This window comes from Gallinula chloropus, assembly GCF_964237585.1.
Source record: "Gallinula chloropus genome assembly, contig: HAP1_SCAFFOLD_195, whole genome shotgun sequence".
NCBI classification, from domain to species: Eukaryota; Metazoa; Chordata; class Aves; order Gruiformes; family Rallidae; genus Gallinula; species Gallinula chloropus.
The window spans coordinates 58,425-83,281 of record NW_028168065.1 but is presented as its reverse complement, the minus strand read 5'-3'; the positions used below and the strand labels follow the sequence as shown (position 1 = coordinate 83,281).

The 24,857-nt window shown below is 37.9% G+C and overlaps 1 protein-coding gene across 1 annotated transcript in view; it reads left to right on the top strand.

Moving 5' to 3' along the window:
- The window catches only part of LOC311204842 (DNA mismatch repair protein Msh3-like), a gene marked incomplete at both ends in the record, with an annotated part of 50,437 nt that extends 26,266 nt beyond the window's left edge, over positions 1-24,171 (top strand). Inside the window, 4 exons of the mRNA XM_084281183.1 lie at positions 18,396-18,582; positions 18,786-18,915; positions 20,833-21,007; positions 24,063-24,171. Of these exons, the coding sequence (XP_084137309.1) occupies positions 18,396-18,582; positions 18,786-18,915; positions 20,833-21,007; positions 24,063-24,171 (601 nt within the window). The remainder of the gene's footprint in view (positions 1-18,395; positions 18,583-18,785; positions 18,916-20,832; positions 21,008-24,062) is intronic.
- Positions 24,172-24,857: the final 686 nt, after the last annotated feature.

Here is a 24,857-nt window from a genome sequence, read left to right as displayed (position 1 = left end):
ACAACAATTATATATCTGTAGTAGGATTATTTTTTCTGAAATTCTAGTTCTGTGATGGCAGAGTGCATTTCTTAATTTTACAAGGAATCTAAATACTGGTCATTTGGGATTGCTTCATCATATAATGATGATATGTTCTTAGGCCTCACTGTGTCATGACAAAAATGAATGCAGTTGTGCTTTGATGCACTTTGGTGCTAAGCAGGTGAATAAATTAGAAAACAATTTCTGTTATCTTTATAAAATTAATTGGAGCTGAAAATTCAAAATGATTACCTTTTTCCCTGTCCTGCGTTGAAAGTAATTGACTGGTTGATTGGATGAGCTTTTCTCAAGGGAATATAGGACACACAAGATCTGAATTACTTTACAGAAAAAAATTACAACATTATTAACAATTTGAACATTATTTTTGTTTTCCTTTGTAAGTGAACAGAGTACTTATCTTGTGTTCACACTGACAATTTCTAACCATACTTGCAAAGGTCTGTTACTCTTAAGCTTAATCTCCCCTTTTCTCTATTTTTATTTGGCTGTAATTGCTTATTTTTGCAGAAAAATTAAGAAATGTGACAGAGTCACTGGGCATGCCATTTCATTTTGTACCTTCTAGAAAGAGAATAAATCGGTTCTTATCCTCTACAGTACCTTGACATTTATGTATCTGAGTTCCACCTGTTCTGCACTGCATTTCTCTGATTCTACTTGGCTTTTCTCTACATTATTGATATTGTTCAGATCTGTTCTGATAATGTAGTGTGGTTGAAGATAGAATTTGTTCTTTCAGGTTTCAAGCCAAGCAGACACAGAGCATGTTACTTACTGACTGAGGTTTCAGACCATTAATTTGGAGCCCAGACAAATTCTAACACAGGGGATTGACTGATTTATTTTTTTCCCTTGTCTAAATTAGCTTTGGAAGCTCAGCTAGATATGCCATTCTTCATTTAATGTGAAATGTGTCAAACACCAGATGAATATAGTAAAGAATTACTTAAAATCTTGTCATTGTGCTGGCAATTAAGAGTAAGCTAATTGGCTCAATATTAATCAAGAAGAAATTGAACATACATTGAGATAGGAAGAGTCATGCATTAGTTAAAAGGTTAACAGGAAGGATAAAAAAATAGAAAAGAAGCTGAGCTTATGTAATGCATTCCTTCAGAAATCCAGGGTGGTCACTTCAGTTTGTAAAAGACTGTAAGTGGATCTGCTTGTCTGCATCTCTTTAAACTTCTCTCTTCTGTATAGTGTATTTTGAGGGAATTGATTGTACTGGTGGGACAGGCATTAACTGTGGTGTTCTTACAGGATCTTGACCCAGTTGTAGCTTTTCTTTCAGTAAAAATGCTTAAAATACTTGGATCATTTTGCTTCAGCCTATGGAGTATAGCCCTTCCTTGCTGTACATATCCAAGTGATCATCATCCATGCTGATGATTGTAGGTCAGTTGTCAGTGCTCTTTTCTGTTCTGCTGTGTTGGATTGTCAGTAGCCACAGAGTGGTCTTTTGTCCCCAGTCTGGGCATGCCTACTTCCTGCTTTGTCCACATCTTCTCCAAATCGTGAACTTTGCTCTCTGCCATGAGAAAAGGAGAAACTTAGCAGATTCTGCAACTCAGAGGGAAAACGTGTACAGAGACTGTGCAGAAAGTTGGTACCTCTGTTTTGGTTAGTTTGAGAGTTTGGGGTAGGGTTTTTTTGGGTTTTTTTTCAGTGTTCTGGGAAGGCCTTAAAGTATGTAAGTCTAGGTTAACGTGGTGTTACACTCATAGTATTTCTTAGCCCTAGGAAGTAATTGATGAGTAGTTTTTAATGCCTGGTTGGAAGAGAAAACCAATAAATTCAGCTACCATGCAAAATGTCTTACATTGTTTCTTTAGTGCTCTCACTGAACAGACATGTATAAAGCCTTAGAAAAAGTTCTCTGCTTTTGCCAAGAACTCTGCTCTAGTAGGGAATGAGCTTGAAATTATTAGATTTTTCTCTTGACTTGCCCCCAGTTTTGGTTTGGCTTTTTTAGTTGTTTTCTTCTTCTGTGTTTTGTTGTCAGAAGGGCACATCTATGCTGACCTCCTTTTTGCACTGCCACACCAGACCACATACATGTCTTTCTGGAGAATGAGATTTTTTTTTGTTGTTGTTGATGATTTTGGTATCTTTTTAATCTTTAAAAAACATTGCATGGGAAGATGTCAGTTTCCAAGTTATTTTCATCACTGCCATGGTGTGTTGTTTTCTAGCACCCCTGCTGTGAGGGATGCTTTACAGGCTGACTCTGAGGAGTTCTGTGCATAAGGAGCACCAACAGTTCTGCTGCTTGCTAAATTTTTTGAGATACTGGTGCTTTATATTGCAGACTCTTTTGTTTGTAGACTGCATCTTTGAAGTGTGAATTTATATAGATTTAAGAGATTAACATTCATGTAAGATTTGATCATGTGTTGTAAGTAGGGTTTCCATGGAAATGGAGAGGTTGCTACTATGGTTATTCCTTTGGATCTGCCTAGTATTTATGTATGATAGCTTCTCTAAACTGGCTTTAAATACAGCATTATATTAAACATTTTTAAAGATGCAAAAGGAATTATATTGGTTACAGGTACGGTGAAAATAAAAGTGATTAATCTTCATTACTGGGTGTGTACACACAGTAGAGTGCTAAGGCTACTCTGAACATTTCACAGTAGTGTTGAGCATTCCATCCTAAAGAGGTATAATAGGAGAAAATCTTCTCCTGCAAAATGTCCCTAAGCCCAGATGATATGCTGTTACAAGTCTGTGAATTGAAAATTTGGAGGGGTGGGGGTGAAAAGTATTCAGCTCGTGTTATTCACGTAAGTATCTTGAGTGCTCTGATGGACTCTCCCAAATCTCACCATGTTTTATGCTTAAAAATAGCCTTAAGTGTTTCCATTGATAGGATTTTGTTCCTAAACCTGAGAAGAGGGTGATAGTGGTTGTTAGTAAGCAAAAAGTTTGCATTACTGTTTGGTGGTCCGAGCTTCATAACATCAGACTAAAAAAACCACTGAAATATTCTTCATATTGCTGTATTTAAAGCTGTGTTTAGCGTAGTTTTGGAAAGATCAGTGCTCAATTTATATTGACTTTCAGTGTGATTTGAGTACTTAGTTCTCTGATGTTTGAAAATTCCTAATCAAGTTTCTCCGTTCAGTAAATGGGTTGAATTTCTGCTTCAAATTTGAACATTCAATTTGTTCTTCTACTACAGTTATTCAAACATGGAAATTAACATGTTTGTGTTTGTGTAGAAAGACAAAGCAAGTGTGGAGATGTACATATGGAGGAACTAATGAGAGAAATTCTGTTGACCTAATCATGTGGTCAGAAGAGATGATGTTTAGCTGCTGAAGACATCTGACCTTTAAAAGAGGTCTCACTTAATTACTAATGCAGTTTCTTAGAGCTAGAAAAGTACCTGTAAGTCACCAGTAGCTTTTCATGAGGGTCAATTTTCAAAATCGAGAATAAGAATGCTAGAACAACTTCAAGGTAAAATGTGTTCAAATAAACAAGGTAATTAATAATTCAAATTACTGAGTGCCTTGTATTCAAGATTCTGACTCAATTTATTAAATCACAAGCTGCCATTAGAAAGAATACTGTGAAAGAGGCCAACTCCTACCAACTCTAGATGATGGTGAAGGGACAAAGAAGAATTTCCTTCCTAGAGCGCCTACCTGCCTGGCTCTCCCTGTGTGCTGAATTAAAAGCAGTTTCACTTATATTCAGTGATCAGATGCACAGTCACACTTTGGTGACATGCATCTTCCAAGGACATTTAACACCATCAGTCAAATTGGGCTTACTGTTGAAGGTGCAGCTTCAGTTGACTGAGCTAATACATTGCGTTGTGCTTCAGTTTGGAAATTGCCTCTTGCAGGTTACGTGCCACATGCTTAAACGTTGCAGGAATAAATAGAAGCATCAGTAAGATCCATGTAGATTATCCTTTTGTGCACTTTGTCTCTTCTGAAAGTTATCCTGCTGTCTACTGATTCTCAGCATGTCTTTAATCTTCATGATAGCAAAGAAATATAGAGTTTGAGTTGTCTATGGAGGTGTATTAAGAAGAGAGAGAGGTGGTGGAGGTTGGCAGTACAGGTTAGTGAGTGATAGTGGTGGGTTGCCTGGGTAAGCAGCAGTTTAATGCTTTTGCTTCATGTAAGACACGCAGTTGCCTGCACTTCCAGGCAGTTGTCTTGGTAGAGGCTCTGTGCATTGCGTGATCTGTATGAAGGTTTACAGAACTTTGTCCTACATTTTATCCTTGTAACAGATGATTTAAATGTATTTTTAACATGGAGGGCACTCCTTATTGCTAAATCTATAGCTAGGAGATACTCAGCTCAAATTCCCCTGTGTATCTGAAAATGCTGTGAAAACAGATGGTAGTTGTTCACCTCAGCTGGGGAGGAATGGTTTTGTTCTTCTGGCTTGTATTGAGTGTCTGTATACAGGGTCTTTCTTATAGACAAGGCCACAGTGGAATCCTGAATCCGTTCTTGGGCTTAAGTGACATAGCTGTGTCACTGGCTTGTCTGTCTGTCTTCGTATAATGATTTTGAACATGTGTAATAGTTGCTCATTCAACTAAAACTGGAGTGCAAAGATCTTCAGGCAGCTGATCTTTAACACGTCTGTTTGGCATAACAAAGTTGCAGAGCCATATAAATTAGGCCCTCTGACTTTGAGCTGTTGCCGTCATACAGTAACTTGATGCTTCTGATCGATGCAGCAGAAGCTGTTTCCTGCTGAGGTACTTGTGTGTGTCCCTGGCTTGCACACAGCCTACTTGTGTTTGCAGATATGGAAACCAAGGGAAAGCATCAGGTTCAGGCTGAGCTTCTGAAAGGTGACTTTGAAGGCAGTCTTCAAACCTCTGCTCAGAGACCTACCTCATTGTCCTTCACACACAGGACACATTTGTGGTCTTTGCTTTCATAAGGAGAGAGGGGAGGCAGAGGAAAGGAAAGGATGTTTTTCTATATTGGTTGAGAACTGCCAGCCTCATTTAATACTGAAATAATGAGGCAAATTCATCCTCCTGGCTGCTGGCCTTAGTTGGGTCGTTTATTTCAAGTCCAGCATCCAAGATCCAGTTCCAGCCACATACCTCGGCCAGGAGTGGTGGTTCTGAGTTGATCAGGGGGTTGGTAAAGGGAAGGAGTTTTGATTGCTACAAGGAACAACAGTGCTATTGAGATTTGCCAACTGAAGATCAACTCCTGCTATTGAAAACTGCATTTCAGGCCCAACCCATGGTAAGCATCAGCTATGTCCTCACAGCTGTTAGATGTGGTGACAGAGTTCAGGGGCCTCTCTCACCTCATTGATCTTTTTCGAGTCTAAGAAATCATCTCTGAACAGGCAGGCTTTACCCTTGAAAAGACATCCCAGGTGGCTGCATTGCTTGGTTTGCCATTGCAGTGTCATTGAGCAAGACACAGCCAGTCAGTCACAGACCAGCACATCACTCCAGCCTGGATTTTTTATTCCAGTTGAGCCTTCTTGTGGCAGAGTGGCACTCTGTTTTAGAGGCATCCTAGTAGTTCCCACCTTCTTTCTCATCTATGAAAGAGAATAGGTGTAAGGAAACAAAGCTCTTTTTGTGTTCTCAGCTCTTTGAACAAAGTGACCGTGCATGTTTTCAGTCCTCTTCACAAGTCAGTCAGTCAGCTTCCATTGTGTGTTCCAGAGTAAAGAAGAAATGGCATTATTTGTATGTATGCCTGGCTTCACATGGTGACGCTGATGAGATTAAGTCTCTCTTTGTTAGTAGGAAGCTGCTTTAGAGGCCAAGACATTTCATCACCAAGTTCCTCAATGCATCGTGCTGTTCTGCCAGCTGGTGGCTGTACTTCCCTTACTGCTTGTCATTGCTTGCTCTGCTACTGCTCTGGTAGCACCTTTAACTGGTCCTGAAATGCACAAAGCTGACATGTGGGCCATTACACTTTACCTGTGAACACTGCATGCTTGCATGGGTAGTGAGAGCTGATGTTAGATCTAAAAAAGCAACATCTCAATGCTTGCTGATGTGACTTATTTCCATCATCCTGTGAGCAGAAAGACCTTTGTCAGTCACGTGCAATGGGATTCATGAAGATGGAAGAAAGAGCACTTATGTCATCCTGAAGTGACATTTCTTCTATGAGGTGCTACAGCCGTCATGGACTCTTCACCCATTTTATTTCTCAGCCTTGGTAGTTGGTGGCACAATGAGAATTTACTGGCCAGAGAGTAAGGGAAAGCTTCTGGCTGCACCTCTGTAGGCTCAAGCACAAATGCAGAATGTGTGGAGCTGTTGGCTTGTTCACATAATCCCTCCAAGGACTGCAGGTATCTCTGCTTCTGCAAGGTGTGTGAAGAGAAATCTTTTCCCATTGGTGTGCCCAGCTTTTGGGGATGAGAGGGTTGTTTTCCTTGTGCCAGAAAAATCTCACGTATTGTCAGTGGCATGATCATCAGCTGAAGCACACAAACATGAGATGCATAAGACTCAGGGGAGTGTAGATAATGTATTCTTTCTGTCAGGTCTTCTACTGTGCACAGCAGAGTGTGGCTATTCTCTGCCAAGGTGAGAAAACAAACTGGGATCAGCTTCTGACTGACACATTGTTCTCCCATGTAGGAGAAGTATGTTTATTCCACCTATAGTTGTATATTACAAGACAGAACTGTGACTAGTTGTAGTAATTTCTTACATATGATACAAAGGACCTTTAGAAACAACTGAATTTGTTTTGAAGCCCTTAATCCTTACCTTGTCTAGAAGATGAGATGATACTCTGGAAAGAAATGCTGTTAAAGCTGAGAAGATGGTGTAGATATGAAGGATTTCTTCAAAGTAAGCTAAAAAACCCAGGAAAATTCAGCCCTTATAAATCCACATTTCTTAAAAGGCTGTCCATCAAACATGCCATAATGCTTTCTTCTCTGTGTTTTATTCTGTCTGTTCTCTAAGTTTTGGACTTTCAAAAAGGTTGGGTCTCACAATAGATAAATTTTGTATGTTACCTCCCTAAGTACTTTAACAGCTATTTAATTCTGACAACTTGACAAACTCATTCTACAGTTTTGTCATGAGTGTGTGGAGCTGAAAGAAACTATTAGACAAACCTCACTATTTTCACTCTAGACAAGCTTTTAAAAAAATCTATAAAATGTACATATTTATGGCATCATTACAGATCTAATTACAATTAAAAACTGTGATGCAAAGCAAATACTGTGCATAAAACCAGCAAACATTTGGGCAGTCAGTTTTAGATGTTTGCATTTGTTTTTTTCTTTGCTTCACTGGACTGTCACTGTCTCAATAATTTTACAGATATTTAAATGGGGATGATTTACTTTTACACAGGTTAAAATGTTTCAAGGCTTAAGATTACCTTTTATAAGAAATCTTGAAAAAATCAGAAAGCACAGGATGGAGTGGTATGTGAAGCAGGAAAAAGAGAACGTTTCTGTTTGAGTGGAAATTGAGTGGAAGATGTTTCCCAGGTGCCTTTCACAATAAATTGAAATCTGAGGTAAATCACTTAAGAATAAAAACAAAGTAGTGCTTGTAAATATTAATGGAAATGAATGTTCCATTGATGTAGCTGCTGGTGGCAAAAATTCTTCCCAGCTTTTTCGAACTACACAAATAATGTTGCCCTTAATTTCATTCCAGTTTTACCAGTTGGTCAGTTGGAGGGAGGTGCACAGGAGCAGAGGGAAGATTTTTGTATTTAAAATAATAAGTAACAAGCTCCATTTTTTCAGAGCTCCACTGCAGAGATGGTGCTATTCGGACAGCAGTAGGCAAAAAGAACAGTTTGTAACCAGGATGCAGCTTGTTAGATTTTTATGCATTGCTTGGTTCACAGATGAGCTGTATTTGGATAGAGATTGTCCAGGAACACGCTTGCTTGAAAGTGGGTTAGAAGTGTTCTTCATTAGAAATCTCTTCCTACAGAGTGATTTCACTAAACACGATAAAGAAATGGACATCATCCACCCAAAGCTGCTCTGTGTGTTTCATCTTGATTGCTGAGGGAGCAGCACACTGATGACATTTTAAAATGGTTAGCAGACCACAGGAGATTTGGGGGGCTTTTATGTCTTACATGTGCCTTTCCTATCTTCTTGTTAGTCTTTTATTCTCTGGATGGAGTATGATGGTACTGTTTTTCACCCCTTGAGGGGGTCTGCATTAATTCTGTTTTGTAAGAAATCTTAACCAACATATCCTATAGTATATTCTATTATGCACTAGAGATTACATAATCATGACTTTTTTTTTTAAATCTATGGAAAAGCCTTTTCCCGAAATCACTACATCACTACCATTTACAGGTTTCTGCGTCTTTCTCAGAATTGTTGTGCTGCCCACAGCCTCCAGAATCAGTCAGAATCATTGGGCTGGACTGAGACAGGTTTTGAGCATTCACATATTTAGCATAATAAATTCTTGTCCTTTCTGGTAAACTCCTCAGTAATTTGCCAGAATAGCTTATAGTGTCTGGCATATCACATGCAGTCTTTATTGTTCTTAACTCAAAAGACTAGTTTCTAAACTAAAAAATTCCTTGCTTCCATATATTGCTTTATTGATTTACTTGAGGCTTATAGGGTGGGATTACGAAGATTAGTCTTCCTGTCTGTCCTAGAAATATCAGTTAAATCACAAAACTTGGCATTGAAATTCAGCTAGTCAGTTTCTTCATACCTTTACCATAAAAATCTAGGCTATGAAATTCAAGTCTTGAGGTGACAGCAGTGTTGGGCATCCTATGTAATGCAGAAATCACCGTGAGACTGAGTGCTGAATAGAAACTGTGGAGGGGTTTATCTCAGCAGAGTAACTTGTCTGTGTCTTGCCGGGTTTTCTCTAGAACTGTGGTGGTGGTTGTGTTGGCTTTTTTTTTTTTTTAGTTTATTTTTAGTTTTTTTTATGCCTGAAAATAAACATTTAAATTTAAAGTCATGCAAAAACTAGATTCTCTCAATTTGCCTGTGTAGTTAGATTCTTAAAGGCTAGAAAATTAAAAAGTAAAGGTACCTTTTCATGTTTATTACATATGTGTGTATCTGTATATGTATAGCAGTGCTTACTGGTTTTGTCATACACACTAATTTATCTATTGTGCAGGAAGCAGGGAACTGTTATTACAATGCAGTTGCATACGTGTAATTATATGCTAAACAAGCATTGTTCCTATTGCTCTGGAAAGCAACAATGACAGTCAGACAAACAGAACTTGTTAGTTGTCAAGAACCCAGAAGTAACTTCCAGAAATGTTACTGCTTTGTGGCAGAGTAATTTATTTTGTTTCTTGCTTAATTGTGTTTGTGTTTATTGCCAGGATAACAAAAATTACTTAGGCCTTTCATTTATATTTACAGTGTTGTAATGATGCCTCTGGGGTAGATTATGCCCACCTTTCAAGGGGAAAAAAAGGTGGTGTAATAATATTCATTGAACCTGTTTTCTGTCACATGGAGATGTTCTTTTTGAAAAAGACAATAATATGTAAAAGTTGTAGTGAGTGTTCAAATAAGTTGAACATTATTTGCTGTGTTTTTTTCTAAAAATGTGTGTTGGACATATCACAGTACATCTGAACTGTATTTCTGACAGTGTTAAGTAGCTCAGTAGAAATACATTAAGCTGTGCTGTACATATATTTGTAGATAATTTAGCTTCATGTCTGGTCATTTCATAGTAACATAAATCTCCAATGTTAGGATTATATTTCGTATACATGTAATAATATTTAACAAAACAGTCTTTGGCTTATGTAACTTTCATTTGATAAAATTATTAATAAAAACACCTGTTTTGTTTGCAGCATTTTAAATCAGGCTTGAAAATCCTTTTAAGTTAATAAAAGACAGTTATTTAAACATAAAGTGAGATTTATAAAACAACTTCTGTTGCTTATTGCAGTATTACTGATAGGGATTGAAAGGCTTTCCCTGTGATAGTATTGTGTGGGCAAGGGGGAGGGGGGACAAACAAAAATTTGACTGTGAAGCTGACCAGCTCTCTTAACAGTCAAGTTGAAACTCTGACACTGAACAGTGGTATTTATCTTTCTAAAACTCTCCCCTGATATGATTTAACCTAGTCACAATTCGAATTGGATTTTCCATAGCGTCCACAGGTTTAAAGGGGAAAAGTTCACTTGCACTGAATACTTCAGCTGTTGTCCCTAGTCTGTTACTATAGTTTCTGCCTTTTAATCCCCCCTTGGCCTCAATCCTTCAGCTACATATGCACATTAACTTAATTACCTCGAGTTCCCTCCCTGGAATCCAAGAGTAGCAAGTGTAAACCTGTGCATATTTTAGGGATGAGTTTTTCTTTGTCTCCATTTTTTCAGCTTCTTTGGGCTAATATTGTCAGCTCACAAGTGAACACCCTAATTTGGATATCTCTGCTTGTAATTTAACCTTCAGCAAAATGATTGTACTCTTAATCTGTTCTTTCCCTTGTGACCATCAACAACATTTATACAGTGTTAATGGTTTCCTGTAGGAAAATTGGGGTAAACTTGTTTGGAGCTTCAGTTGCTTAATGCAGCTTTCATAAACTTCTCCACCTTGCACTGGCCTTCTGCTGTGCTCTCTGTCAGTGCTGGCAGATCTGTCCCTCAGGAGACACTGCAGTAGGGAAACCTCAGTTTGGTGCCTCTGTACAGGAACAAGTCATACCTTTCTCACTCAGGGCAAGAAAAAGAAATGCTTAGTTCTGTGTTTGAGTAAATGTAAAAGCTGATGGACCTGTGGAAAGCAGTCCATTGATGTGTTTGGCATGTTTGAGCGTGGAATTTAAGCTATTGCATCCTCCTCCTGCTACCAGACTCCCTGTTCCTCTGAGGGCTTGACTCTTGTGCCTTGAGAGCCAGCTCCTGTAAGGTTGTGTGTAATGTGGGATGGACAAAGTGAACTCACTCAAGCAAGTCCAGTTTTAAAAATACAATGGAAAGATTTAGAATTAAGCAGAAATCTGCCAGATTAACTGTGTGTAATTTATGTTCCTTAGGTGACAGGTATTTTTAAGGAGTTCTCTTATTATTGAGGGTATCATTGCTGAATTTTGGAGAATAACTTTCTTGGGTGTTCTTCACTAATTAATGTAACGTAAGCTTTTGGAAGGAAGCTTACAAGGGCAAGTAGTGATAGCACAAAGGGTAATGGTTTTAAACTAAAACAGAGTAGATTTAGATTAGATAGAAGTAAGAAATCCTTCCCTGTGAGCCTGAGCCTGGCGCAGGCTGCCCAGAGAAGCTGTGGCTGCCCCTGGATCCCTGGCAGGGTTCAAGGCCAGGCTGGATGGGGCTTTGGGCACCCTGGGTTACTGGAGGGTGTCCTTACACATAGCAGGGGATTAGAAATAAATGTGTCCCTTCCAACCCAAACCAGTCTGATGCTGTGATTCTAAGAACAACTGAATTTCTATTGCCTTGTAAAGCATTAGAAATGAGAGGATATTAGTAACTTCTTCTCATTCAGTGACTGTACTGACTAGAGCAGCATTGTGTCTTTTGAACTCAGTCCCACCTGAGTCCCATTCAGTCTGTTGAGGTGAATTCAGCTTTCAAATTATTAAATGCAATCCAGGGATGTTTTTCTGTCCTCCGGTTTTCAGCAAGTAAAGCAATGCAGTTCACATCTTGAAAGCCAGTCCTGTTAGATACATCTCTTTTAACATTCTGGGGTGCTTGCCTGTGCAGCATGCCTCTGTTGGCCAGGTCTATAAGGTAATGAGGATTTAAGTGATTACTTGTGTTGACTGTTTCAATTAGCTAGTGATATGGGGGACAGAGGAAAAGGTTACAAAATGCTATGAAACTGAGTATTAAAATGACTTTGGACTTACTTTTCTTTCCAGGATAGTACAAAGTGTGTATCCCTAGTGATCTTAGGCTTTCACTAATTTGTCAGAGACTGAGAATACCATGTGTCTACAATAACTTACAAAATAAAAATGTATTTCACATTAAATGTATAATGTGTTCTGTCAGGCTTTTCAACAACTGTTCTAAATAAGGTAACATCTTCTGATTTCCTACATTGCCATCCACGCAACTTTGCACACATTTGCTTCTTAGAAGTTGTCCATGAATAATACAAAAATAAAAACTCCTGATAACAATGATTAGGATAAGGAGGTTTTTTTATAATTTTAAATTCTGTAATCACAGCTCTGTAAATTACTGTTCTTAATTGTCAGGTTTTAGTTTGAATCAGTAAGAGGTTCATGGAAATGAAGTGAATGATTTACCAGTACCCTGTGGGGGAGTGTGAAGCATTAGTTTCTTGCCAGTGAACAGTTAGAAATTTGCAGATGCTGTCTTCTAAAGAATTACTTGATAAATTTTCATTGTATGTGGCAAGTAGCCAGAAGTTAGGATATCCAAGTTGGGCTACTTTTATACTAAACACTGTTAAGTTCTGGTTAGCAGTTGGAGTCTTTCTAAAATACTCAGGGTTTCAAATTTCTTTTGTGGGCAAAACTGAACAATTGTTCTGGTTAAAGGTGTTTGGGATTCTTGGTACCACAGTAGGAGAGGACACAGAGTAGTCAGCCTGCCAATCCTCTGATTCGGATGCCTGTTTTCATTTTCTTGGCAGACCTGTTTGCAAACTTACTTTTAATTTCTAACCAGTGAAGTCTCAGTAAGTGTTGTTTGCTAGGTGCCTAGCAGAAAGTCAATAACCTGGTTCAGTGGCAGAGGATTTATCTTACTGTTGTGTTCCTCTGTTCATGTCAGGACCAGTAACAAGTGTTTCTGTTCTCATGAACATCATCTTCAGATAGTGCTCCCACTTTCACAGGCATTTGTTTTCTGCAGACACTTCAGCTGGTTAGAGTGTCTTCTGCAAAAGATGAAAGGATACAAGCAGTGTTCATGAGATCTTCAAAAAAAAATGAAAAGTAGTAACTGTAGGGTGTTAATGTTGTAGAGAACTAGAGAAGGAATAGGATAACCTCTAAGGCAAGACCCCATCTAATCCTAGAATCATAGACTGGTCTGGGTTGGAAGGGACCCCAAGGATCATAGAGCTCCAACCCCCCTGCCACAGGCAGGGCCACCAACCTCCAGGCCTGGAGCTACACAAGGTTGTCCTTTCTTCTGCAAGCTACTTATTTTAATAATTCCTGTTCAAATACAGTCAACTTTGAAATTATATTTTGAAGGGGTTTTTTTGTAAATTCGTCTTAAGGATTTATTTTATTTGTTTTTCTCAATGTTCTTGAATCACAGGAGTTTCTCTCTTGGTGTTGAGAGAGTGCTATTCTACACTTTACATTTAAGATATTCTCAGAGAAAAGAGTAATTTTAATGTTAATTGTTCTGGTTGAATAAATAATTTAACTTTGAGTGCATCCTGAGATGAAGCCTGGCTTCAGTTCTGATCCCAGGGAAGGTAAACCATAGCTGGAAACCAGAATACTTTCACCTGAAAATGACAGAGGCACTGTGTAGAGATTCTATACCAATCAGGTTTATTCTTCTGCAATAGGCACTAGGTTTCTTTTCTCCAGTAAGTATTTTAGATAAACTTTTGAAGTCAAATGCATATTTCTACATCTCATTTAAGTTTATTTTTCAGCTTTAAGTATTTTATAGTTAATAAATAGTATCAGGATTTTGTCAATGGTATGTAAATAAGGCTTTAGGAACGGGTTTGCAGTCTTGTTTTCTGGGATTTATTCAGTGCTATGTAGTTGCTTTTTGTTACCATTGGGAGCTCTTGGGCTGTGTGGTCGTTTTCACAAGCACTGTGAGGGATTTGTCCCAACAGAAACGAATAATATGATACCTGAGGTCCATGCAGTGCTCTTAATTTTATAATCAACCCCACCAATAGCATGTTAGATAACTTCTTCTGAAAGGCAGCATGGAAAAAAAACTTAACTGGAAGTGTCTGGATTTCAGATTAATTTTTCTGCTAGGGAATTCCTCCCACCCCACCCCCTCACATCCCCCCCCCAGCCCCCTCCTTCTCTCACCCTGGGGCAGTCTCAGTTTGAAGCTACAAGTCATCACGTTCACCCCTGGACTGCTGCACAGGGCAGCTGCAGTTCTCTGGGAGCCTTCTCTGCTCTGCTCCAAAATAAGGTTTTGTGTTATTCTGTTGGTTTGTGCCACTGGTAGTCATCAAGCCTGCAAGTCTTCCCTGTCTCCAGGACACTTTGGTTTTTTAAGAGCAGGATGCTGTGAGAAGGAGCTACAGGAAGGCCTCCATGGCCTCAATTTACATTTTCTCCTTCTAAACAGCTCTTTAGGGGTGACTCTCAAAGCCCTCAGATGTTTCTAGCTGATCAAAAGCTTGAGAGCACCAGACTTGGAGGTGACTTTCAGGGCCACGCAGTTCAGGGATATTAGTTCCTGCCTGTTGAGTGCAGGTCTAAATGGATACTAACTGCATAAAAATTCTTCAGCTGCAAGGAAAAAAGGTACAAAGTTACTATTTCATTCTAGTGACATCATAGCTTGTATCATTAAAAAGATTCCTTACATCTCCAGAGCCTCCTTGAACAAAATATCACTGGATAACTTCCTAGAATGATGAACACTGGCATTGGAGAAGGTCAGTACTATGTGCAGGCACTGACTCAGGAGAGCAGATTAGAAAAAGCACCCTTTGAATGCTGCAAGTGTAGGATGTGGAAATCTGTGTCTTTCTCTCTAAGGGGTCACATGCAGGTTAAGCATGTTGTACTAGCTGGTTTGTATAAAGCTGGCTGGTGCTGCTGCATATCATCTAACTTATCCCACCAAAATTAATTTTTGGAAACATTGCTTCCCTGTTGTTTTCTCTGAGTTTATAGACAAGAATCTTTACCACTTGAAACCTAGCAATGAAAAGAGATAATGCTTCCTCCCTTTTTTTTTCCTGTTACATAATAGATGTGTTGAACATTGTAAGAAGAAGAGCTTTTAATTTTATGAAATTTGGTTGGCTGTCAAAGAGACATTATAAAAAGTGGTTTCTAGCCAAATTGCATTTGCTGAGGAGTGATGAATCTCTTGCCAGCACTAAAGAGGCACTCTCCACATTGGATATCTGCACACTTGTCATGGGCAGAATGCAGTAATTTTTCTGAACGTAGACAGTAGAAATTCCATAGCAGAAATTGAAGTTTTCGTATTAACTGTCACTGCTTCCAGCAGCTGGTGTGCTGACAAATAGAGCAGAGGTGGTGGGGCTGGGTGGTATTGTTCCTGCTCTGATGGTTTGCTGTTGTGATTGCCTTACTCTCTTGTAAACTTCATTTTCCTGTACATGTTTGTGTTTTGTTGGTTTGTTGGTTTTTCTTTTGGGTGGAGGGGGGGTGTTCAGTTAAGAGAAGGAAGAAAATAAATATTATGCAGTGCATAACATGACTGCATCACTCAGGGATGACTCATACCTCTTCTCATATCCCACTGTATTGTCACCAGACATATTGTTAGGGTGAATGCAGTATTAAAATGTAATCAAATAGTTATTTTTGTGTACATATAAAAGTCAGAAAAATATCTGACCCCATTGGAGGCAGGGTGCCAGCAAAAGTGAGGCTTGGAGACTTCATTTAGGACCCTATGTAAAACAAATGAAAAAAGGCAGACAAACAAGATGATTTAAGGGGTGACAGCTTTAAGGCTCAGTATCTATAACATTTCTCTTTGCATTTTTACCCTAAAAGTTCATTGGGATAGCACCCAGGTATTAACTGTAAATTAGCTGCTAACAGTGGTAAATCATCTTCATTCTATTGAACATCAGGAGAAAGTTTAATGTTTTGACGTATAAAAACATTTAAGAGGCAAGCTACATTTAAATGTAAATTGAAAGCGACTGAATCCCACTGTAGTGGGATTTATAGTGGCTGTTTTAAACCTGAAGAAATGTTTAAGCAATAGGTGTTTTGTATCAAAAACTTCATTAGATCAGGAATAACACACAGTTGGAGCAATGCCTTGCTGCATATTAACTGTTAGTTTGATAAATGCAGACGTCCACATTAAAATATTTATTCTTACTTTTTTTGGATAAAATTATTGACGAGATACATTTGAAAAACAAGTGTGATTCTTCCTTCTAGTGTCAAGGGCACAGGCAGAAAGAACAATTTTATCCATTTTCAAAGGAAGATATTTCAGAGGTTTTATATCATTGAGAAACATACTGTTTTGTTTTTTTTTTTAAATCTGTAGATGAGCCTGAGTTGGATTTGAATGTTTCAAGATGCTGAAAAGAAATCTTCTTTTGCAGCTGTTGTTAAGAACAAGAGAACGATAATACTAATTTCTGTTTGTATCTTGAGCATTTAGTGAGGAAGTTCTGAAAATTATTTTCCTGAATGCAGATAAGATGCAAAATGGCTAAATGATTTTGAGGGCTCTATGGATCTGATGCAATCCAAGAGAAAAATAGAAATGAGAACTCTGAGTGTAATCATGCTAAGTTCAGAAAAGACAGCCTGTTAGATGTTCTCTCTGTAATGAAAAGCCAAATAAAAATTACATTGTAATAATGCTAGGGTTGTAAATGAAGTTGAAGTTGCCCATTATGGAGCCAGAGACTGTTTGGACATGAAAAGTATTTGCTGTTCTGGTAAATTTATTTGTAGTTAATAGTGATAAGCATAGTAATGTTGGAGTATACCTACTACTCGTGCAATCTTAAGTGCATACTCAGTGAAGTGCTGTTTGCTTGTTGTATGGTAATGCCCTGCCCATCTCCAACCAAGATCAGTTCGTCACAAGATTCACATGTCATGGAGTTACACATGACACCATACAAAATTTCCAGGGCAGGAACCAGAGGACCTACAGAAATCATAATTTTAATGTGTCCAGCCTATTTGTAGCCAGTTACTCTTGGCAATCAGAGATCCCCATAAAATTATGAGTATCTTGTTAGTGCTTCTGTAGGCAACAGAAGCGATTACATTAGAGAGATGCAGCAAAAGATTGAGAAAAAAAGGCTGTCTTGGGGTTCTCTTTAAAGGTTTTGATTGGCTTTAAATACTGTTGTGGCCAGCTGTTATATTTGAAAATGTGATATGTTAAGCCCAAGAGTCAGCTTTCCTTAAATCAATGAGGTTTGTATGTAACTATACTGTTGGCTGATGAGAGCGAACAAATCCGTTCTTGCAGCTGTACTCCGTGGATTGCTAATGATAACCTATCTCAGAAGTGGTATTGTAATGTGGTTAATGTAATTGAAAAGCATATGTGGGAAAAGGAAATTCTTTCTGCCAGTTAGAAAGCGTATTAATTGAATAGGTTAGGAAAGCTGCAGAAGAGAAGAACAGGGTGGATTACCAGTCGGTTTCTGAGGTGAAAACTGTTTCATGATTTGAGATAGAATCTGACTTGAAATGGTGCTAAAAGACCTGTATGAAACGTGAAGGAATTTGTGTGTCTGAGTTTGCATGTGTATGTGTACAGAGCGTAAGAGAAGCTCACCTGCTTGGAGACCATTAAGTTCAGGGACATTTGTGGAAAAGGATGAGGAGAGAAATGTTTCTCTTAAACATGTTTAAACATGATAGTGAGATTGTGTACCTGTGTAAGTAGGGGAAATCATTGTTATATTGTTACAGCCTGAAGAAACTAGCTTCTGTATCTGTTTGGATGCTTAAATACCCGGTCACCTTGAGTGTCCACTTTATCACTACATGGAGATTCTAATATCTGACACTTTCAGGTCTTGTAGGCATTTATAAAACATGCAAATTACATGGTCACACTAAACCAAAGAAGTAAAATTTGTTTTCACTGCTACATTTGCTGTTACCATTCTAGTGAGCTGAATGGTATGAATTCCCAGGGTCCTTTTTAGGAGAACAGGCTGCCTGCTACTGTTTGTGAAGGTAGAAGAATTGCATGATAAGAAATACCCCCTTGTCTACCTCATCTTTTTCCTCTAATTCCTATAGTTGACATGTTATGCTGAGATTCCTGTCTACAGATTTACCTTGGGACTTAGATTACTGATGGCCCAGAAAAATTCTCTGCTGTTCCTACAGTCTGACATTCCCCAGAGGCCCATAGGGTCAGTATAGTCTTGGAGAATGCAGGCAAGCCTTTATTAATGGTACATGAATATTTTATTAATGGTACATGGATAGATCTTTCACTCTTTTAGAGTAACCTCACATCTGCAGCATGTACTCTTGCAGCTTTTTTTCCTAAGCAGTAGCTTGTTCTGGAAGGTGAATGTTCTGCCTTAGTTTTACTGCTCTGCTTGGATCAGCAACATGACATTTATAATAAAATGGTTTCATTATAAGAAGGTTTGTTTTTTTTTTTTTTCCCCAACATTATCTGGCATTTATTTGAAGTTAATAAATTGATCTGTTTTGAATCTCAATGCAGAATGGGTGCAGCAGACAACATTTACAAAGGTCGAAGTACTTTTATGGAAGAACTGACAGATACTGCTGAGATAATAAGAAAAGCAACTTCAAGATCACTAGTAATTTTGGATGAATTGGGAAGAGGAACTAGCACACATGATGGAATTGCTATTGCTTATGCTACACTGGAACATTTCATTAGAGTTGTAAGTGTTTGATCTGACATGTGGTTGTGAATGCTTTTTCAGCCTGTCCCATGTTAGGCTGAACTGGACATGATGCCTGTTTCCTTGTAGAAATGTAGCATGTCTAGACTCAGAGCAAAGGGGCATGGATAGAGGATACCAGTGTTGTGTTTTATAACTGTTTTAAGCCAAACCTTCTTACATGCCTTACCTCATTGTTGTAGGTGGAGTCACTGACACTGTTTGTCACTCACTATCCTTCGGTTTGTGAGCTAGAGAAGATGTATCCAGACAAAGCTGGTAATTACCACATGGCTTTCTTGGTGAATGAGGAGGAAAGTGCTGAACAAAAAGGTACAGTATAAATCCATCTGAGGTTTTCACACAACAGGTGTAGGCAGAAACTGTAGAAGTGTAATTTAAACCTCAACATGAAAGTCACATGTTCAAATTCACTAGAATATCAGCCTATACAGAAATTTTGGAGGGCTTGAAAACTGTACAACCATTTCTCTTTCACATTTAATACAAGAATCAGTAACCTGGGTCAGATAAAAGAGTCACACAGCTTGGTAACTCACAGTAGATGAATACAAAGGATTAGGGAGGAGGGATTAGGGATCAAATGTGTGTTAACTCTTTCTCTAGAAGATCTCACTGTCTGCAAACATTTGCTCTTTTGGGGGCTTCAAGAGCTAGATGGTTTTCTGATTTTTATTATTTTCAACAAGGTTGTCTAGTTTCTCTGTGTATGCATGTGTACTTTTGGCATCTTCATCCTATTGTGTAAGCAGTTTTCACTGCATTGTGTGAAGAACAACTTCCTCTGCTTAGCCCTTTTCCTTGTTTGACAAGTACCTTGAGCCTCTCTAACTGCAGTGATGATCACCCTTCATGGTGAGAACTGACTGTTACTGTAAGTTTCCTATCTTTTAACCAATTATATACAAATGCAAAGGCATTCCTTTTAGATTATGGCTGCTTAGTTTTCAGAGGAGCACTTGATGCAGGGCTCTTGTCAAATACCTTTCGAAAATTCACACAGGGTTTATCCACTACATGTGTCTTACTCACATGGCATCCAAACTTAGAACAGATTTGTGATGTAGGAATTCCCTCCATACCTTTGCTTTTTTTTCTTTTTCTTGATGTATCAGGTTTAATCAGGTGCTTGACAATTCTGCTTGTATTCTGGTTTTCCTGCTTTGCCTGAATTCTTCTTAGGAATATTGAAGAATTGATATGAGCATCAGCATGTCCTTTGCTCACAAAGTTCATTAACTGGAGTGTTGATCTTTGATCCCATGATACAACTGAGATGTTACCAACATTCAGTACTTACTAGTCCTTAACAGCTGTGTCCACAAAGCCCTATCATTTATGTTTCACTTTGTCTTATTTCACGTTTATGTCCTGCTTCAGCATTTCTACCTTAAATGTTATTTTACCTGAACCTTCAGGTTATATGTAGTCTTTACAGTTTTGCTACAGAGAGACACAATAGCCTGTGAGCAAAAATGCATCTGTGTTTCTTACTCTATAACTTTAGCTTCTGTTGTCTTAACATTTTAATTGTTTCATTTAAGGTGAGTTTTATGGCATGTTTTTTCCCAATCTTTGACTTAGATAACTCAATTCACCTTGAGTCATTATCAGTTATGGAAATGTCCATTGTTCCAAAATCTTGCAATCTTAAAACAGAAAAGTGAATGGTAGTGAATGATGTTGTAGAGTTTCTGGTCTTTACACAAGGCCTGGCTTGTGCAGAGTTGCAACAAGGATGTCTTAGGAGGAAAAGGAAGGAGTCATAGGACCTATAATGATGTCTTTTACATTTGTACCTTTTCATCCTGTAGAAAACCCCCTAGCAGAGGATCCACCATCCCAACTTGTATTTTTTTCTAAGCATTTTTTATGGCTTTCAGCCTCCTGGTAGGCAGGAAGCTTTTTAATGTGGTGTGGTTATGGACTTCTTGACTGATAGGTTACTGACACTGTCATTGCTTAGCAGACATGAGATGGAGTGTCCCAGTTGCAACATAATTAATCAGTTTGACGTACAGTTTTTGACACACAGAGATAAGTCTGCTAAAAAAGACACCAGGTAAACATCTATTTAAGAGTTTTTTCATTCTCACAATGGGTAGGTAAAACAGAATAAATCATACCTGAAGCATGAATGGCAATGAGACCACAGTCTTTGTCATTTCAGTCTTTGGTCTGCTGTGTTTTATTAACATAATAGTTTCTCATTTTGGTTTTATTTTTTAGGATTTGAACACGAAGAGAATCCTGAATTTATCACTTTCCTTTATCAAATCACTAAAGGAGTCTCTGCAAGGAGTTATGGGCTAAATGTTGCCAAACTGGCAGATCTTCCTGAAGAAATCTTGAAGAAGGCAGCTCACAAATCAAAGGAGTTGGAGAGGATAGTGAATATGAAAAGGTCAGAACAATTGTGATTTCCCCTCTCCTCAATGAATATTCAGCTATGAATTTAAGAACATTTCACACAGTATGCATTAAAAAATGTACAGTAAGAACTACTTCAGCTACCCTCCTCTACTTTTCAGGGAAGACAGTGAAACAAACCTCAAAAAAAAAAAAATCTTAGGGAAATCGTGCTATCTCTTTCAATCAAAGCTTTAGATTTAAAAGGTAGATACTATGTCAGAGGTTAATTGCTGCTCTCTGAAACAGGATTGGAAAAAACTAAATGCATGTTGAGCTAACATTAGGAATAAACTGTGGGGGGTCTTTTTCTTATGCTAAATACGTAATGTATGCTTTCATGTATGTATTTTCTCTGTTTTCAGAGAAAATATTTAAACATATATTTAATATTTAGAATATAACTCACATCTAGTATCTCTTCTGTTCTACCAGTGATAGTGAAAATATTAATATATTTAATTTGGAAAGGATATTATTCTCCGTGGAACTTGTATTTGCATAATACAATATAGATGAATATTCTTCAGTTTAACTTAAAAAATTAAGTATTTATGATTTAATTAAAGTATTAATAATTTATAATTTATTTTGTTTACCTCCTCCTCCCACTCCCCGACACAACACACAAAAATTTACTGAAAGTTTGGGCGTTTTAATATCTTTCTGCTAACCACTTTTCATTTAGGAGCTTATGCACTTTATATAGAGACTAGTTATGAAAATTCTTATGTGTGTCAAATAGTATCACCTCTATAAAACCTGTAACATTATATATATAGTTTAGATATAAGTATGTGCGAGCATTCATTTTAATTTCCACTGAATTTTTTGTTATTGTTGTTTTCAGTGGCAGTCCTATCAGTAAACCTTCAGGAATATAATAAATTAACATCCTTGTTGCCTGGTGGTTGTAACTAATCCTGACAGAATAATTTTGTATGAGAAAATTTTGAGTACTAATTATTTGTAGGTGCAAGCAGTTCTTTTGAAACTGAACAGTGCTTAGTGCTTAACACCAGTTTTTATCCCTTTTTCAAAAAGCAAAATAATTCTTTTGATGATACATGACAGTTTGTGGGAAAAATAATGTGGTGGCTTCTGTTAATTGGAAATAATAGCCCATAATTGACAAAAGTAAAACAACAAATTACTAGCAGTGACTTGACTCTGTTGTTATGTGGGGTTCTAAAATCAAGGAAAAAAAATGTTTTCCAGAAAGGTGAGAGTATGAGCTGGAAGGGTAGTGTTACTGTGTGATAAAATTAAGATGCAAAATAATACTATATGTACATTTAGCTTGTATTACTTTGTTCTGTGAAAATCATGCTAGCATATTACTTGGACAGGGCACAGAGTTCTAGTGTGTCTCCAACCTGTGGGCAGTAAAACTACTATCCAGTGATGTCATTAGAAGATTGATTTACAGTGCCCATGGAGGGGTAGCATGAGGGCTGACCAGCCAGTTTTAATTAAGGGACTTAATTGTGCCCAGTTGTTCAGCTTTTGAATAGGTAGGTAAGCGATTGTCTCTATTTTAGATTTTGGTATAGAATTTGCTTCTGTACTTGTGGTGGTTTGGCCCTGGCTGGAGGCCAGACACCCACCAAAGTCGCTCTGTCACTCCCCTTCTCAGCTAGGCAGGGGAGAGGAGATATAATGAGAGTCTCAGAAGTGAGATGAGGACAGGGAGAGACCATTCCACAATCAGCACCAAGGGCACAACAGACTCAACATGGAATAAAATGCACCTATTTATTACCCAACTGAAACAGGGCAGGGTAATGAGAAATCAAACCAAATCTTAAAACCCCACCCCTCCCATCTTCCCAGGCTCAACTCCACCCCCCATTTCTCTCCCTCTTCCCCCAGCAACACAAGAGGATGGGGGCTGGGGTCAGTCCATCAGATGTGGGTAACCTGCTGCCTCTGAGACTAGCTTACACCATGTGATGTTTGACGCTTTCTCTTCTCCCTTTAAGGACAGTGAGCTACACAGGGGGTGAGGGACAAGGGACATCCAAGGCACATCAGTTGGTAATTCATCAGATTTGACCTGTAGCAGGTTATTCCTTCCCTGGAGACCTTTTGCACACACTTTGTAGGGAACTTCATGCAGCTGTATAAACCTGGAGCTCAAGTCAATGACAAAGTAAAAAAAAATCCCAACAAACAACTATTATGTCCAATGACTTCAAAGAGTATAAATGATTGTATTAATTTTTCCAGTTCTCCCGTGTAGGTCATTATAGAAATACTTGCTTTTGTATATTCCTGTTTATTTTCCCTTATTACCATGATGTCATCTAAATGCCAGAGTATTTTCCTATACCTTCTCCTCAAAAGAGGCATTAACAAATTCAGAATTTGGTATGACATATCAGTGGTAGGAAATAAAAATTATCATGAACTTGGGAATAAAACTCAGACCTCTTCGTAGCAGTATACTTGTGGTGTAACAATACCCACAGGCTAGCTGTCTTGTCTTAGTTTTTAAAACACATTCATTTTATTTAAGAAAATCCACTGTGTAATTCCATCCAGTCTTGACATCTTTGTCATCAGGAATGTATTAACCTATTTTAAACATCCTGTTGTTATTTGTGTCAGCTCTTTTTAAATCAAAAAGTATTAAAAAAAGAACACAGAAGGATGTGTCTACTCATTTATATTGAAAATATCTCTTTATGGTTCTACTAATGCACATTTGTTGGAATTGAATGCTGAAAATTAAACAGTGCAAACTACAATGCTGTTTGTTGCCTTTGCTCTTGCTCAGTGTTCTATTTCATCTCATCAGTGTTTCTAGTGCTCTGAAGTTAGCTATAAAATTAAATTGTTGACTGACAGAGCTGGAATAAATATGTTTGGAAATGTTAAATAATTGTTTAAAGATCACATAACATTTTAAACTGTGCAAACTGCTGGTTTTGACTGTGTATAAAATTTTGCATAAGACTATAGGGCTTTCAAGGTTTGATGTGTTTAATTTAAAAATACTTCCACATTCTGACTGATATTTGTTTGCCCCCCACCCCCCTTTTTTCCAGGAAAAGGCTGAAGTGCTTTGCTGAAGTATGGCAGATAAATGATTCTCAGGAACTACAGAAATGGAAAAGTATGTGTGAACCTGAAGATGAAAGAAAGGACAGTTTTTAGTCTTCAAATCATGCTTAAAGATTGAAAATATTGGGGATGCAAAATACAGATCTGAAGACAAACAGATTATAGGTGCATTAAGCTGACTTTTCTGCCTTTTGAGAGATAAGAGATGATGCATTGTGATATGATGCTCCACACCCACTTCCTGATTGTATCTTTCTCACTTCACATTTCCTCCCTGAAGTGTTTTCACCCTTTTCCTTTAATGCAAAATGTCTAGTGGCATTGGATTTGGTTTCTAATATGTTTAGAAAACAAGAGAAAAATTACGTTGATAAGTAATTTGGCAAATATTTTTAAATAAAATAATGTCTTTTAAATTTATCACATTTCAATTTCTATAAAAATCCCTCTGTGTTGCAAAAATGTAGCTGAGTCTTGACTATGCTATACTGCTGTGCAACTGGTAAATGACTGCCATAAAGAGACTTTTTTGGTTTGTTTGTTCTAGTATTAATGCATTTAAAAATCACTGGTTTTGTAGATCACCCTCTAACATGCACCATGAATTACGAACAGTGTGTGGCTGGATAGGAGAGATGGTGCAACTAGTAGTTCTCAAAGCAGCAGCACAAAACACACATTGACTGGTTTTCCTCTTCATTCTTATGCATACCTGCTTCTTTTTCAGCTTCAGCTTCTGATATTGGCATGGTCTGAAGACTGACATACCCTAAATAATG